General features: G+C 34.1%; 1 protein-coding gene across 1 annotated transcript in view; it reads right to left on the reverse strand.

Annotated features, from left to right (window-relative positions):
• THSD7B (thrombospondin type 1 domain containing 7B) overlaps positions 1-16,836 on the reverse strand; it is a 1,057,843-nt gene that overhangs the window by 195,246 nt on the left and 845,761 nt on the right. The window contains exon 15 of the mRNA XM_064382803.1: positions 10,151-10,329. Within this exon, the coding sequence (XP_064238873.1) occupies positions 10,151-10,329 (179 nt within the window). The remainder of the gene's footprint in view (positions 1-10,150; positions 10,330-16,836) is intronic.

Genomic DNA, 16,836 nt, shown 5'->3' on the forward strand with positions numbered 1-16,836 from the left:
TACTGAAATAGAATATATACATATCCTATGATCTAGGAAGTCTACCCTTAGGCATGTACTGAACACAAATGCATACATATGTGTATTAAAAGACTTATACAAGAATGCTGGGCGGGGTGGCTCATGCCTATAATCCCAGCAGTTTGGGAGGCCGAGGCAGGCGATCACCTGAGGTCGGGAGTTCGAGACCAGCCTGACCATCATGAAGAAACCCCATCTCTACTAAAAAATACAAAACTGGCCAGACATGGTGACACATGCCTGTAATCCCAGCTACTTGTGAGGCTGCGGCTGGAGAATCACTTGAACCCAGGAGGCAGAGGTTGTGGTGAGCTGATATCACGTCATTGGACTCTAGCCTGGGCAAAAAGAGTGAAACTCCGTCTCAAAAAAAAAAAAAAAAAAAAAAAGACTTATACAAGAATGGTCATAGTGTTATTTGTAATAACCCTAAACCGGAAATAACTCAAATGCCCATCAACATGAAATGACAAAGGTGTTATATGCAATAAAATAATGAAATAAGTCACTAAAAAAAATCAACAAAATATTGCTACATATAACAACATGGAAAATAATATTAAGTAGAAAAAGGTAGACATGAGAGAGTACATAATGCAAAATTCCACTTACACAAAGTTGTTTTCCTCAGTTAGAAAACTAATCTATAATGTTAGAAATCTGAATAGTAGTTATATTGCGTGAGAGGAAGGTGGCAGTGAAGGATTTAGGAAACAGAGGGGTCATCTGATATACTGATGATATGTTACTTCTTGACCTGGTAGTGAGTGAGAATGTTTACTTTGCGAAAATTCAGAGTTGTGTATCTAATGATTTGTGCACCTTTCTGTATGCACTCCTTCTTATAAATATACAAAAAAGGTCAAAGAATTACACATTTATAAGAAGTTATTTAAAAGTTATATTACTTTTTCTCATTAGGGAAAAAAATGTTATGCCAAATAAGGTATTTAGAAATAAAATAAAAACAGACTGCCTCCATACAGGAAGCAGTGGCAACAGCTTTTACTATGCAGCGAAGCTGAATCATTACAATGAAAATATTTGACTCCAAATGCTCCAGGAGATAAATACAAAAAAAGGAGCAATCTGTATAACTTATTTCGAAAAGGCAATATGATAAAAGTAAACTGATGTGGAAACAGATATTATATGTTACAGACCAAGGAAAAATGTTCATACTTAATATTTATCAAGTACTTACTGTGTGTCAAACAATGAGATAAGAAGTTTATATTCATTTTAGCTTATTTAATAATCATGACATGCTTATAAAATTGTTGTCACAGTTATACCTCTATGAAATGGAGACTCACAAAAGTTCAATTTGAAAATAAAACTGTTTGAGTCTTAACCACTTAATATACCAGTGGGTGACACTGGAGAAGCTATTACATCCTCTAAACCTTAGTCTCCTCTTCTGTAAAATGGAAGGGTCCTTAAAGATTTGCTCTGAGTATGGTATTATGCAAACAAGTACTGATCGCTTTCATTGTTTGAATTAGAAAGGGTAGGCTAAGTCAACTGCAGAGAAAAGTTTTTCCATAGTTGACTTCAGAAGAAATGATGGTTTCACTGGGCAAGAATCTTAACCCTGGTAGTATTCACAAACCTGCCTGATCAGAAGAACCAGCAAAAATAAACCATTTTTGTTTTGACACATACACATTTCTTGATCCACTCTAAGTGTACCAAACTACAGATTCCAGACCAGGTGCCTGAGAAATTGTTTTTATAACAGTCTCCTCCCAATCCCAGTAATTTTTTCATTCTTATGACCAATAATGGTTACGATCAATAAACTCTAGATTTCAAAAGACTTAGATAGGCTCCTCAGAGAGATTATTTTTATCTTTAATCTTTATTTTTTTTTTTTTTTTAAGATAAAGTGTCACTCTGTCACCCAGGCTGGAGTGCAATGGTGTGATCTCAGCTCACTGCAACCTCTGCTTCCTGGGTTCACGCGATTCTCCTACCTCAGCCTCTCTACTAGCTGGGATTACCGGTGTCCATCGCCACACCCAGCTAATTTTTGTATTTTTAGTAGAGATGAGGTTTCATCACGTTGGCCAGGCTTGTCTCAAATTCCTGACATCGAGTGATCTGCCTGCCTCGGCCTTGAAAAGTGTTGGGATTACAGGCTTGAGTCACCGCACCTGGTCTTTTTATCTTGAATCTTAAGTCATGTAGAAAAAAATAAAATCACATTTTAACAAATGTTTTTCTGCAGGAAATGTGACAATATATAGGTCACTTGCTTTCTGCTACTTTATATTAATAATGGAATAAAGTTTGAAAAAAATCTAAAGAATGGGAGACTTACCATGCAATTTAGAATCTTACTCTCAAATGGTCTTAAGAAAATTATTTTCTTTAGATTTTTTTTAAAAAAGATACTGTATTCCATCAGTTTGGATTCAATTTTTTAACTAGTATAAGGGGTCCTTAAAAGGTTCATGGAAAATATACATGATGAAAAAAGTACACATAGATTTCAACATTTTTTGCATCAAAATAATCTCATTAACTTTTTACATGTCTGGACAGGATCTAGTGTGATGCACTAAGAAAGATAAGATTTCAGTTCGAAAAGAATCCCTATCAGAGCAACATGAATTCTGCTAAAACTAGAGCAAGAACAAATATCAAATTTATGGGGAAGCTTGGGTACAAGAATGGTGTAATCATTGATCTTTATGAAAAGGTTATGGAGACAACATCCCAAATAAATTTGCAATTTACAAAAGGATAACTCAATTTAAGAAGGGATTAGACAATGTTGAAGATGAAGTCTACACGGGTAGACCATCCACATTAATTTTTGAGGAAAAATTTTTGTCTTGTGAGTGCCTGAATTGAAGATGACTGATGATTAACAGTTTCTCAACTGGTGCAGCTTATACAACTCTGACTGAAAAAAAAATAAACTTGAGCAAACTTTCCACTTAGTGGGTGCCAAAACTGTTGCATCCAGATCAGCTGCAGACAAAAGCAGAGCTATCAATGAAAAATTTAAAAAGTGGGATCCAGATGCCTGATGCACTTTTTTCAAAGAATTGTAACAGGAGATGAAACATGGCTTCATCAGTACTATCCTGAAGACAAAGCACAATCAAAGCAATGGCTACCAAGAGGAAGAAGCTGTCTGGTCAAAGTAAAAGCAGACCAGTCAAAAGAAGATGTCATAACGATAGTTTTTCAGAATGCTCAAGGCGTTTTGCTTGTTGACTTCTGGAGGTTCAAAGAATGATCACATCCACTTATTGTGAGAGTGTTTTGAGAAAGCTAATAAAACTTTAGCAGAAAGACCCCTAGGAAACCTTCATCAGAGTTTCCTTCTTTACCACAACAATGCTCCTCCTTATTCCTTTCATCAAAGAGCAATTTTGTGAACATTTTCAGAAATTATTAGGCATCCACTTACAGTCCTGATTTGGTTCCTCTAACTTCTCTTTTTGTTTCATAATCTTAAAAAATATTGAAAGGGAACCCATTTTTCTTTAGCTAATAATGTGAAAAATGATTGATTGCATTGACATGGTTAAATTCTCAGAGCCCTCAGTTATTTAAGGGTGGACCAAATGGATAGTATCATCATTTATAGAAGTATGTTGACCTGGATGGAGCTTATGTTGAAAAATAAAATTTATTTTTTTATCTGTTAATTCCATTTTTCCACAACCATTTTAAAGTCCTCTGTACATTTAGTAAAAAATTTACACACACAGTTAAAGTCAGATCCTTATTCTTTCAATACCTGAAAGGAGGGGAGAGCTTTTCATTCTTTATTTAAAGCTTAAATGACAGACTGATTCAGAGAAAATTTGAAAAGCAGGTTATAATGTTTTTCTAGAAAAGTACTTAAGAACTTCTACTTGAAGCACTCAGTTAAGGAGACTGTTTTGCAAAGTTGCAAACAGATGATTTAATTTTCCTGTTGAAGCTAATGTTATCTAATATTTCAGGGCTTTAGGAGTTAAGGGACTAGAGATATGGGAGGGCAGTGAAAGACTTCCAATGGCAAAATTTGACACTATTTGTCAGCTTCACAATTTTATAACTGTCTCCAGCCAACCCTGACAACCCTGCCCAAGGGCAGCCTTAGGGACATTTGCCAAGCCAGCCTATGAGAGAACATTCTAGAGGTACATAGCAAATATCTTGAAGCTAAAAGTGAGTTTGGATGCATCAGAGTAGCAATACCAGTATTAAAAATATAGTAAAATATAACACTAAATGGACAACAGGTAGAGGAAAATTGCTTCTAATGATTGATTCTGACAGCTCTCAAGAATAATGATCAAAGTTTCAAAAGATTTAACAAGCCTGAGGGGTAGTACTTTGCAATGATCTACAATAGGGTGTGTGTGGATACAAATGCTGGGGGAGAGGAATCTCTTGAGGAGAAAAAATAATTTTTCTTGAAAATGGCGACAGGGTAAGAACAGAAAAGAAAAATTGCCTGCCCTCTGAGCTCCATTCAGCTCAATTAGTGCAATGCAACAACTTGAGAGCACAGAGTCAGGGTTAGCTGACTGGCATAAAGGACACAAAAGGAAGAACACCAGCTTATATAAGCCACTTTATGCCACATCCAAGATAGGGTGCATACCTGGGCTTTGAGAGTATTACTATGTCAGAGAGAGGTAAAATGTTTTAGGGGTTTCACCTTCTAAATTAAATCCTCCCAAATCACTCTGGGAATAAATCACTCTGCAGCCCTTAATTATATGGCATGCGATGTTTCATATTTAAAACAAGTTCTTATCCAAGGTAAAAAAACCAACCTCCCCTCCACACGTAAGAACAGTACACCTGAATGGGCTCAGTCATGGATCAGTTTGGACTGCCTTTCATATGAATACCCAGGAAAAAGACTTCTTGCTCCAGTAAAGTCTGGGGCTCCTGCCAAAGTTCTAAGTCCAAAGTGAGCAGCAGTCTGCCAGGAATGATTAGGTCTAGGTCAGGATCAGAGAGTTGGGCTGGTTGAAAGGATGCAAGAGGCCAAGACTGATTAAACGAAATTAAATCTGAAGCATAGCCATATATTTCTGGGTAAACAAATACTGTAATAGAATAACAGTTATCTTATTTTCACATTCTAACATGCTACTAGTATAGTTAATAAAGCAGTATCAAAATGAGCATAAGCTATTTCTCCATAGAAACTTTCTCACCCCAAAGTCATCTTCATCATAAAATATACTTGTATATCTTTGGAAACAAGAAATTCTTAAACACACCATTACCCTGCTATGAAAAATAAAATTTATTACATTATTCAATTCCAAATTTAGAACACTTCTCTTTGGGGAGAATACACACCTTTAAAATAGCAATTGTTTCTAGAAAACACACATATTTAATTTATATTCTTTCATTCAGTTGCAAACATAATAAAAATGCTTTCAAAATGCATTTAAATAGCATGTACTTATAAAAAGTACAGGTAACTAATCTTGATACAAAATTTTTATTCAAACAAACTGAACACAGTGCTTTGCAATTAATAAACAAAATACAGCTTTCTGGAACTCCCTTGGTTTCAACTGTGTGAAGAACTCATAAAGGGAAATGTAAGTCCGATGGGGCTTTAATATCCTCATACTTAATCTTCTATTAGGCAACATTAAAAAATAAATGTATCAAAAAACATATAGTGCAAGTACACTTAAATCCACTTAACACATTATAGACTGTGAAAAATTAAAATGTATTATATATTTTAATATGCAAAGCAGAGTCAAGGGCGTTAGCTAACTGACCTGATAATACAATAAACTATTTAGAAGATATTTTATGCCTTGATAAGAGCTTTCGACAAGCTGCATGCTCAAAGTATTTAGCATCACAAACAGGCTTAGCAGAAAGCTACTCAAGTATTTCTGTCATTTAGGCACTTCTAGAGAAAGAGCTATCATGGTGATAGGTTTTGGTTTAAAAAGAAGGCTTTTTATGAAAGATGATAAATATTGATTTCACTAACAGATTCAGACCAATTTATGAGGAGCTTGTGTACATAATAGCAACCTTTCCATTTATATTGCTGTGTTAGATTGTAACGGGGAATGAAACACCCAAGATGTTCTAGGAAAATCTTGAAATACTCCTTGGGCAATAATAATTTGGAAATTCTGATCTCTTTCCTCTAGAAGCACTCACATTTTTGGGATTTCTAATGACAAATCACAGCATAAGAGACCAAAGTTCTAATATATTTGTTCGTTTCTGTGGACCTAGGCACCACTCATCCAGAGAGAAGGCTAGTTTTCAAATAAGGCTTCCAGTAAATACAATTTGACAACCCACAAGATAATGTACAGGGGCCAAAATGAGTTGCAAATGCTGAAAGACAGCCCTTGCCCTCAAAAAGACCTCATATTCTAAAGAGAAGCAGTGGAGGAGAATGAATAAGTATATACAGGTATACTGACATTTACATAAAAACAAACATATATGAAAATTCAATAATTTTATGAAGAGTATGTTAGGCTCAATCTGACACAAAATGTATCCTCCTCATGCCCATATACTAAAGATGTGTTCCTCTCTTAATGTTATAATTTGGTTATTTTTTTTAAAGCTCTTACTTATGAGTAAAAATGCAATAGGGTATTAATCTGGTTCCAAAAATAGGAAAGTAAATCGAAAACTAAAACAAATTGGACAGGAGATGAATAACCTAAAGCTAGCAGTAAAATTGAACTTTATAAAAAAGCCTCAGTCAGTGTAACTCTAAATATACCACATGCCTAGCTTAGAGAAACAAATAGTGGCCTCTTCTAAAGAATTGCCATAAATAACAGAAGCTAGGGGATATTTTTTTAAAATGAAAATTGCTGACAACCCAATTTACTGTCAGATGAATTAAGAAAATATGAATAACTTCAAACAAAGCTCTCTATACAGTATAGGATACACATGGAATTCTACTATACATAAGAACAAATGTATAATGAAGTCACCACAGAGATCTTTCCACAAATGCACTTACACACAGATAGATAGACAGATATATAGATAGATAGATAGATACATACATACATACATACATAGACAGACAGATAGAAAGAATGGCTCTGCAGAGGATTTCTTTTATATTTAAGATTTTTCACTATGTCATTTGCCCTTGGCATTCAAAGACTTATGAGTGAAAGAGAGGACTTATTATTTATTGTCCTGATCAATTAACTTATGATAAGATATAAAGTATGTGTGGAGAAAAGGGATTACTTATATACAATTGGTACAAATGTAAATTAGTAAAGTCATTATGGAAAATTATATGGCAGTTCCTCAAAAAACTTAAAAATAGAATTATATGATCTAGCAATCCTATTTCTGGGCATTTACTCCAAAAATTTGAAGTCAGTATGTTGAAGAAATGTCTACACTCCCATAATCATTACAACACTATTCACAACAGCCAAATTATGGAATCCACCTAAGTTACATCAACAGATGAGTGGGTAAAGAAAATGGGATACTATTTAATCTTAAAAAGAAAGAAACCCTGTCATTTGAGACAACATAGATAAAACTGGAAACCTTGTAGTAAGTAAAATAAGCCAGGCACAGAAGGAAAAATACTGCATGTTTTCACTTACACGTGGCATCTGAAACTATCAAGTTCATAGAAACAGAGTAGAATAGTGGTTATCAGAGGCTGGACGTGGAGGGAAGAGGAGATGATGCTCAAAGAGCACAAAAACTCAGACAGGAGAAACACATTTTATCTTTAATTGAAATGTGTGGCATAGCATGGCAAATGTAGTTAGTAGTGTACTGTACATTTCAAAATTGCTAAGAAAGTAAGTTTCAAATGTTCTCAGCAGAGAAAAAAAGTATTTGAGGTAATGGATATGCTAACTAGCCTGACTTAATTATTCCATACTGTATTCATAAATTAAACATCATTTTGTACCCCCTAAATTGTCAATTTGCAATAAATAAATTTTTTTAACATATAAACTATGGATTGGGGTGAAATTCTTAATTTAGCCACATATATGTTTGATATATGAAATCTCTTTATAACAAAATAAAAGCCAAAGTAAATTCTATTTCTGATCATTAAAACTCAGGATTAATTTCTGAGCATCAAAAAAAAAAAGAAAAAATGTCTTTGGAAGGCTGCAATTGCCTTCTGGAACTCGAAAGTTAGATATACCCTCTACAGACAGACCCACCTTCACTTATTGAATTTATTTAATTATTCTTGAACTTGGATTTAATTTCTAGCTTGTACTACTTCCCAAAAGTAGAAGTGCTATATGTTAATGAATTGTTTAGAACAAGTTTCCTTTAAGTCACAACAGGCACCCAAATACTGTAGTGTTATCCCTTCTTAAACTGAGTTACTCTTATCTCATTCTTACTCTCAAATGTTATAGACATGTATCTATACATTTGCCTTCACATACTGAGAATAAAGTCTTAAAGTCAGAGTTCAAATACAATCCTTTTATTCCCTTGATAATTTCCTAGTTCATAAAAGTAGCATATTAAAATGAGTGTTTAACACTAGCATTATAAAGGCTTAGCTTTCCTTGATGGTTTTGAGGAAAATATAAAAAGAATTAACACACATTATTTATAACTATAAGTGCTTCGTAGTTATTTTCCATTTTAAATGCCCAGAAAATTCCCCAGGGATGGGCAAATAGTCTTTACACAGAATATTTCCCTAAAAGTCTCCCTCCTGACCATAAACTTGTATTATGTATTTCTTTGTAAGGCTTATCTCGTCAGACTATCTCTGCTTTCATTATTCCCCTCCTGTTTTCATTAATCATATTTTACTCCTCCTTTCACCAAAATCTCATGAGGTTTTTTTTTCAACCTTTATGTTGATTTTATAATCCTCTGCTTTGTTTTCCCTAAAAGGTACATATCTTCTTTAAGAGAATAAACTATAGTCATTATTTTACCACATAACCTTTAAAATCAAGACTAGTATAATAACTATGCTCTGACTTAGAACTTAAACATATCTTGTTGAAATAACTTTTTTTAATTTTGTGAGTTATATGTCTTTTAACAACCTTAAGAAAACATTAGCTAAAGAGAATGGTCTTGAATTGACACATGGTATTCAAGTCTAAGCAGTACTTGACATGTTATTAAAATTAGTTAAGAAAAGACATATGAAATTTTCCTTATATTAAACAACATGTATAGAGTCTAAACGGAATTGAGAGGATAGAAATAATACACTAGAATTAGTAATAGAAGCATGTGTACCTATTCTGTTAAGTTTCCCAATTACAGAGGATCTACCTACTCATATGAGACACACTTTACCTGTCTAAAAATTAAAAAAAAACTTTTAAGCAAAATCATCTTGTACTCCACCTAATCAATTGATTAATGAAATATCAGTCCTAATCTAATCATCAGTATGCAATCATGGGAGAAATTTGAGTTCTTTATTATAATTCTTAACGAAATCATAGACTCTGTTACATGTACAAAGCCAACTGAAATACTCTCATCAACTTAGATTGCTTAGGATGGCAATTTCATTAGACATGTATATGGAAAGGGATCTATCATGGTTTTATTTATGAAAATATCTATTATTTTTGAGAAAACAGGTAGAGAAATAGTTCAAAAGAGACTTACAGAGTTGTGGAAGATTTGGCAAGATTGAGAATGAAAAACATCAGGATAAAGTGTTAGATGAAAGAAAAACAGAACACCATTTTTGGAGCTGATGGATAAGACCACTAATCATATTGCCATGAAATAATTGATACTCTCTCAACATTATTACTTATATTTAAATATATATATATATATATATATATACCATATATATATACACACACACATATATAGCCAAATTTTAAAATATCAAATTGTAGCTTAAGATCATTTAAAAATCAATTAGATTTGATTTTGTAAATATTATTACTGCTAAGAATACCAAGTTTGTCTCAGCATTATCCAAAAGTGGGCAAAGCTTCAATTACTAATTTTGTTATTTTAATTTTGGCCCTCTTAATCCTCCTGAGATTGTGATAACTTTTTATAAGCTCCTGGTAATAAGAGAATGACTTCAATTTCAATGGGAAATAATTATGAGGATGGCTTTTTTAGCTTTTTACTGTTGCTTCATGCACTTTACCTGATTCTTGAGATCCAGTTTGGGACATGGTCGTCCTCCATTGTAAGGTTTTTCTTTGAGCCATTTGGATCGAATTCTCACTCCAATTCCACAAGACGAACTGCAAGACCCCCAACTAGACCAATCGCTTAACTTGCAATCAAATGGGCAGGGAACAACACATTTTTCTTGAATATAACCTGACAGAAAAAGATTTAAGAGAAGAAAGGAAGGTCTGATTAAAATGTACTGATCAAATTCACTTTCTATTTCCATGATCACAGTCTGGATTTTTCAACAATATTGCTCTAGTAGGTTCAATAAGTTTGTACTCAGATAAACAGACCAAAGTTTTAAGAAATAAATAAATATGACATCTGCATTCAAATTTGTGACATTTGGTTTACTTTGTAGGCAATTTTGGGATGAAAGGAACAGGAAAAAGTACACAGTTCTGGTTTCTGGTAAGAAGGAATGAAGTAGCTCAGGGCTAAAGATGGTGCCACCTCCCCTCACTGGGCCTTGTGCTTCCCATCTTATAATTCCTACGATTCATTGTTTAGAACAAGGATCATAAAAGAGTCCATTTCTCCTTAAAGATCTATGATCTGCAAGGCTGTCACTTAAAAAGATGTTGATTCTATAATGTGACTTGGGGATGGGAAGAGGACAGACAGTGGACCATAGATTAGGAAGAATGGAATATTATTGAAATAAAACAGTAGAAGAATGGCAAAAAGTTGTATAATGGGATATTGCACTGAAACCAAGAGATGTGGGTTGAAGTACAGTCTCTAGAAGTTCTGGCTCTATTTGGCCTTGCTTTGTGTCTTCGGCCCACTTCTTGTTATGGTCTTTCTCTGGATAATCTCACTGTTTTAACTATCACTCTAATAATCACTACCAAATACATACTTCCAATGCAGATCTCGCCCCTAAAGTCTATACCACCTACCCTCTAATTTGATGCCCAATTTACTGAAATTTCAACATGTCTAAAACTGAGACCATCAATTTCCTAAAAAATTTGACTTCTCTTGTATTACTGTCCCAATTAACTGCAAAATCATTTGATCTTGTATCCTGTTGTACATGCCTGTATAATCTCTTCTGCTTAATGTGGGAAGGAACTGTGAATGTGACAGAATGTCCTTCCCATTAATATAGGTTATGGCATATGACAAAGGGGAAGAGAATTTGCAGATATGATTAATATGCCATATCAGTTAATCAGTTTGACATATACTGGGTGAGCTTGGGTTAACTAGGTGAAAATCCTTTAAGAGGGACTTTTGTGTAGGAAGAGAGATTCTCCTGCTGGCCTTGAAAAGAAAATAGCCATGCAATGAAATGCTGATGGTATGGTCACATGGCAGGAAACTACAAGCAGCCTCTAGGACCTGAGGGCAGCCCCTTGCTGTAAGCTAGCAGGAACACAGGGCCTTCAGACCCACAGCTGCATGGAGATAAATTCTGCAAAAAAACATGAGGGAGTTCAGAAGAGGAGCTTTCCCCAGTCAAGCCTCTGCTAAGATCTCAACCCTAGCCCACACCTTGATTTTAACCAAGTGAAACCCTTAAGCACAGAATCCAGAGAAGCCGTGCCTGAACTTCTGATCCATGTAAACTGTGAGATAATAAAGGTTGTTTTGAGATGTGAAGTGTGTGATTCTTTTTTTTTTGAGATGGAGTCTCACTCTGTTGCCCAGGCTGGAGTGCAGTGGTTCGATCTCAGCTCACTGCAACCCCTGCCTGCCAGGTTCAAGCAATTCTCCTGCCTCAGCCTCCCAAGTAACTGAGTCTACTGGTGTGTGCCACCACATCCAGCTAATTTTTGTAGTTTTAGTAGAGACGGAGTTTCACCATGTTGGTCAGGATAGTCTTGATCTCTTGACCTCATGATCTACCTGCCTCGGCGGCCCAAAGTGCTGGGATTACAGGCGTGAGCCACCGCACCTGGCCATCTGTGGTATTTTTTTACGCAACAATTAAAAAACTAATTATCCAAAATAAATGTCTCCACTTATCTTAGCCCTTCCTCCAGCATTCTACACAAGCATTGATATGTGCCATAAATCCTTATATTGAAACAAAAAAATAGGTTCCCTATTCTATAACTCCTTTGTCAATCCCTAGTTCAAGATCTCACCATTTCTGACCCAGAATACTGCCATATTCTCTCCACAAGTCTGCCTTTCTTTTTTCCAATTGTTCTGTTTTGGTATCTGTCAATTACTCTGAGGGAAAATATATGATTTTGTAAAATACAAAATAACTTTTATTTCTCCTTTTTTGAAACCTTTGCTAATTCCCCATTGCCTTTAAAATAAAACGCCAACACACTTTAAAAAAAAAAAAAAATTCTTTATGAAAGGCTTTAAACAATGGTTTTCAACCTTGTCTGTAAAATGTAAGTCCATTTCCCAGGATGAACCATAGACCAATTCTACCTGAATCTCAGAGGATGGGACCCAGGAAAGGGTAGTTTTTAAACACACGCAGGTGATTCCAGTGTACAGTGAAGGCTGAGCACTGCCTACCAAACTTATTGTTCCTCCCACCCTCCCATCTCTTCTGTCTTAAATTCTATCTACACAAACTACTCCATCTTCTCCAATAACAGTTATGCCTTTGCTCATGCAAAAATGAGTTATTTTCTTAATCATCTTAGCCTCCCTGGTTCATTACTTTAACCACTCTCTTGCCAATTTGGTTGATGATGGCTCGTCCCCAGTGTTCTGCCATCCCAGCCTGGAAAAACTTCAGACTGAGATTGGTCCAACTGTCTTCCTTCTCTGGTCTTAAAACAGGGCTGCCAAGCAGAGATGAAGAAAATGCTGATACCACACTGGAGACACTTTAATACGTACTCTATCTTCAACCAATTTCTCACACTGCTTGGTCGTTCTTTTGAGCTTTCTTCTCACTGATTCTACAGACAGCTCTTTCAAATCTCCACCTATTTTCATACTTCTAAGAACCTCACATCTTTCTTCACAGAAAAAAAATAGCAAGAAATAGATGAGACTCCTTCAGTTTCCTATGAATGTGTTGGGATGCATTCCCATATTTTTTTCTTCATTCTTCATATTAACATGAAAAAAGCATCCATTTGCCTATATAAGAAATATTCTTCATTTCCAGCTGTTTCTCCCCTGGACTACAGGCTCTTTTAGAACCTTGTTTCCTTGATTATTTCTCTATCTATCTCTCTATTTTATATTTATATTTCAGATTAATAGTAGAATGACTTTAAATTCCTCCAATAATAGTCCATTGATAAGAGAGAATACACTAAAATCTGAGAGTCATCAGAAAAGATCCTTCTGGAGCTGAAAAAAAAATGCTCCAATAGATACTGTTAAAAGCCTAATCCTCAAACATAATTTTAATTTTACAGTCATTTCTAAGGAGTTTTGAATACTAATTCACTATTAGATACATGGTAAAGCTAAATAAAGGATTAAAAAGAAGTCACAACATTATTAATTTTACAGAGAAACTGAGTCACAAAATGCTTTCATTTGCTTCCAAATAAAAGAGGAAAACTAGAAATTAGGTGGGATTAAGTCTCATGGCATGCATATTTCACATATGCAAATGTGTGAGATTCTAGGAGCTTTCAGATAAATAAGCTTTAAATGTTTGAATGTCTATATAGACCCTATTTTAAAGCAGATTTTTGAAGTAGATGCCCTTATAATTGACTAAGATTTTAAATTATTCTATCTACACTTGAATATTGAAGGATTTTAATTAGCAAGCCTGTAGCAATACTTTTTTTTTCTTTCCCTATGATAAGAAGTAAACCCAGAGGATCTCTATGAAAGTCAAGGTTATAAATTCAATGAGTATAAAATAATTTTGAAATTCAACAGGACTAAGCAACAGTGACATTTATTTTTCAGGAAAATTATTTTCATGCCAGAGTATACCCCAAAGGAAAATTCATAGTGAGGAATATTAATACTTACAAATTCTTACACCTATCTCATATTTGAAAGGATTAGTTTTACTCACATACTTAATACTTATAGTTTTTGGCAAGAGAATATGATCAAATGTGACATGTACAAGGTTGACCTGCCACATAAAAATTCTAATTTCTAAGTATAGAAGTCCTACGAATGTTTAAAAACCTCATTTCCATAAAATATATCACAGAATCTCTGTTCCCATCTACATAATATTTCACTAGCAACACTCATACATCTAAACCTAATTGCTACCAAAAAAGCAGTTTTTCTACCAAAAAGTGTTTTACACTATGGTTTATATGCAGAATACATTGCTTGGATCATCTTATTACTTGGTCAAGGGATACTTTAGTGTTCTATTTTAGTTATCAGTATGCATAAGGAATTAGGCATGAAGTAGTCATTACAGAATTATCAGTAGAGCATACACCACACTTTATAATTTTGTAAACTATATTCATTACACATAGTAGATGCTCAAAAAATATCCTATTGCGGATAAAGATGGACTGAATAGGATTCATTAACATTATTTCTACCATGTTACAACCAGTGGTATTTATTTAATGATCTACCAAATAGAGTTGAATCCCAGGGACCTGGAATGAAATGACTTTTCAGTCTGTATTTCTAATCCCCAAAGTTTGAAACCTTTGACTTAGCATAATGGATGTATGTGTAAGCACAGTTCTCTGAATAAGGTGGTCTTATTAATACAATCTCTTTCCAGAATTATTACCTCATGTGCATTTTTTCCCTTCATCAGTCAAGTACAAACACATTTTTCTCCCTTTAAGATCTAGTTTTGAAGGATATAAAAATAGGAAATACTGATTATATTAATCCTGAGAAAACAACCTACATTAATTTACTTATATTTTCCTGCTGTATAAAGTAATAGCCAACATCTCACTGGACAGCCTGTTTTCTGTTTACTGACACTGTGCTCAAATAATGAAGCACAGTATCAAAAAGGAAACAGGTTTTTTTTTTTTTCTGAACAAGCTAAGATCTGGGAGAATCTTGTGAGCTAAAATGATACCATGTTGTCATTTTCTCAATATTTAAAAATCTGCTGTTTTTAATTGGTTTAATAATTTTTCCTTTTTCCTTTTTAACTTTTATGGATACATAATAGTTGTATATATTTACGAGGTACATGTGATACTTTGATATAAGCATACAATGTGTAATGATCAAATCAGGGTAACTGGGATATCCATCACCTCAAACATATATCTTTTCTTTGTGTTGGGAACGTTACAATTCGTCTCTTCTACTTATTTTGAAATATACAATAATTATTGTTATCTATAGTTGTCCTATTGTGCTATTCAACACTAGAACTCATTCCTTCTATCTAACTATATTTTTGTACCCATTAACCAACCTGTCTTTCTCTCCCTCCCTACTACCCTTTCCAGCCTCTGGAACCACCATTCTCTTCACTACTTCCATGAGATCCATAATTTTTCAAATATCCCACATATGAGTGAGAACACATGCTATTTGTCTATGTCTGGCTTATTTCACATAACATAATCTCCTCTATTTCCATTCATATAGCTGCAAATGATAGGATGTCAATTTCATTCTCTTTATGGACAAATAATATTCCATTGTGTATATACATATTTTCTTCATCCAGCCATCTGTTGATGGGCACTTAGGTTTATTCCATACCGTGGCTATTGTGATTATTGCTGCAATAAACATTGTAGTGCAGATACTTCTATATCTTAATTCCCTTTCTTTTGGATACATATCCAGCAGTGAAACTGCTAAACCATATGGTAGTTCTATTTTTAGTCTTTTGAGAAATCTCCATACTGTTTTTCATACTGGCTATACTAATTTGCATTACTACCAATCTTTTTTCATATCCTCACTAGGGTGTGTTAGTTTCTTCCTTTTTGATAATGGCCATTTTAACTGTGGTGATATAGTATCTCATTGTGGTTTTGATTTGCATTTCTCATAATGATTAGTGGTGTTGAACATTTTTTCATATACCTGCTGGCCATTTGTATGTCTTCTTTTAAGAAATGTCTGTTCAGATGTTTTGTCTGTTTTTCAATTGGATTATTTTGTTCTCTGCTATTGAATTGGATGGAGTTCCTTATATACTCTGGTTATAAATCCCTTATTGAATGAATAGTTCGCAAATATTTTCTCTCATTCTGTAGGTTGACTCTTCATTTTGTTGAGCGTTTCCTTTACTGTGAAGAAACTTTTTAGCTTGATATGATCCCATTTGTCCATTTTTGTCTTGGTTGCTTATGCTTTTGAAGTCTCACTCAAGAAAATTTTGAACAGACCAATGTCCTGGAGCATTTTCCCAAAGTTTTCTTTTAGTAATTTTATAGTTTCAGGTCTTATATTTAAGTCTTTAATCCATTTTGATTTGATGTGTGTAAATGGTGAGGGACAGAGGTCTAGTTTCATTCTTCTGAATGTGGATATCCAGTTTTCTATTTACATATTTTACTACTATTAGAATATAATTGTTTTTCTATTTATCTAGTAAAAAGTGTACTATACTTAAAAGTATCCAATGACCTAAATCAGATTGGTTTAAACAGCATATCTGTTTGGAAAAGGTGGGGGAAAAATTGCAATAGTTATGTTAACCTTAGTCCAGGAAAGACAATTTGAGAAGTTAGATTAGTACTTTGCCATTGTTATGAAGAGAACGGACAGTGCTAAACATTTACTTAAAATCTCAATCCA

The sequence above is a fragment of the Aotus nancymaae genome, unplaced genomic scaffold (genome assembly GCF_030222135.1).
Source record: "Aotus nancymaae isolate 86718 unplaced genomic scaffold, 86718_ANA_hifiasm-v0.15.2.pri h1tg000029l, whole genome shotgun sequence".
NCBI classification, from domain to species: domain Eukaryota; kingdom Metazoa; phylum Chordata; class Mammalia; order Primates; family Aotidae; genus Aotus; species Aotus nancymaae.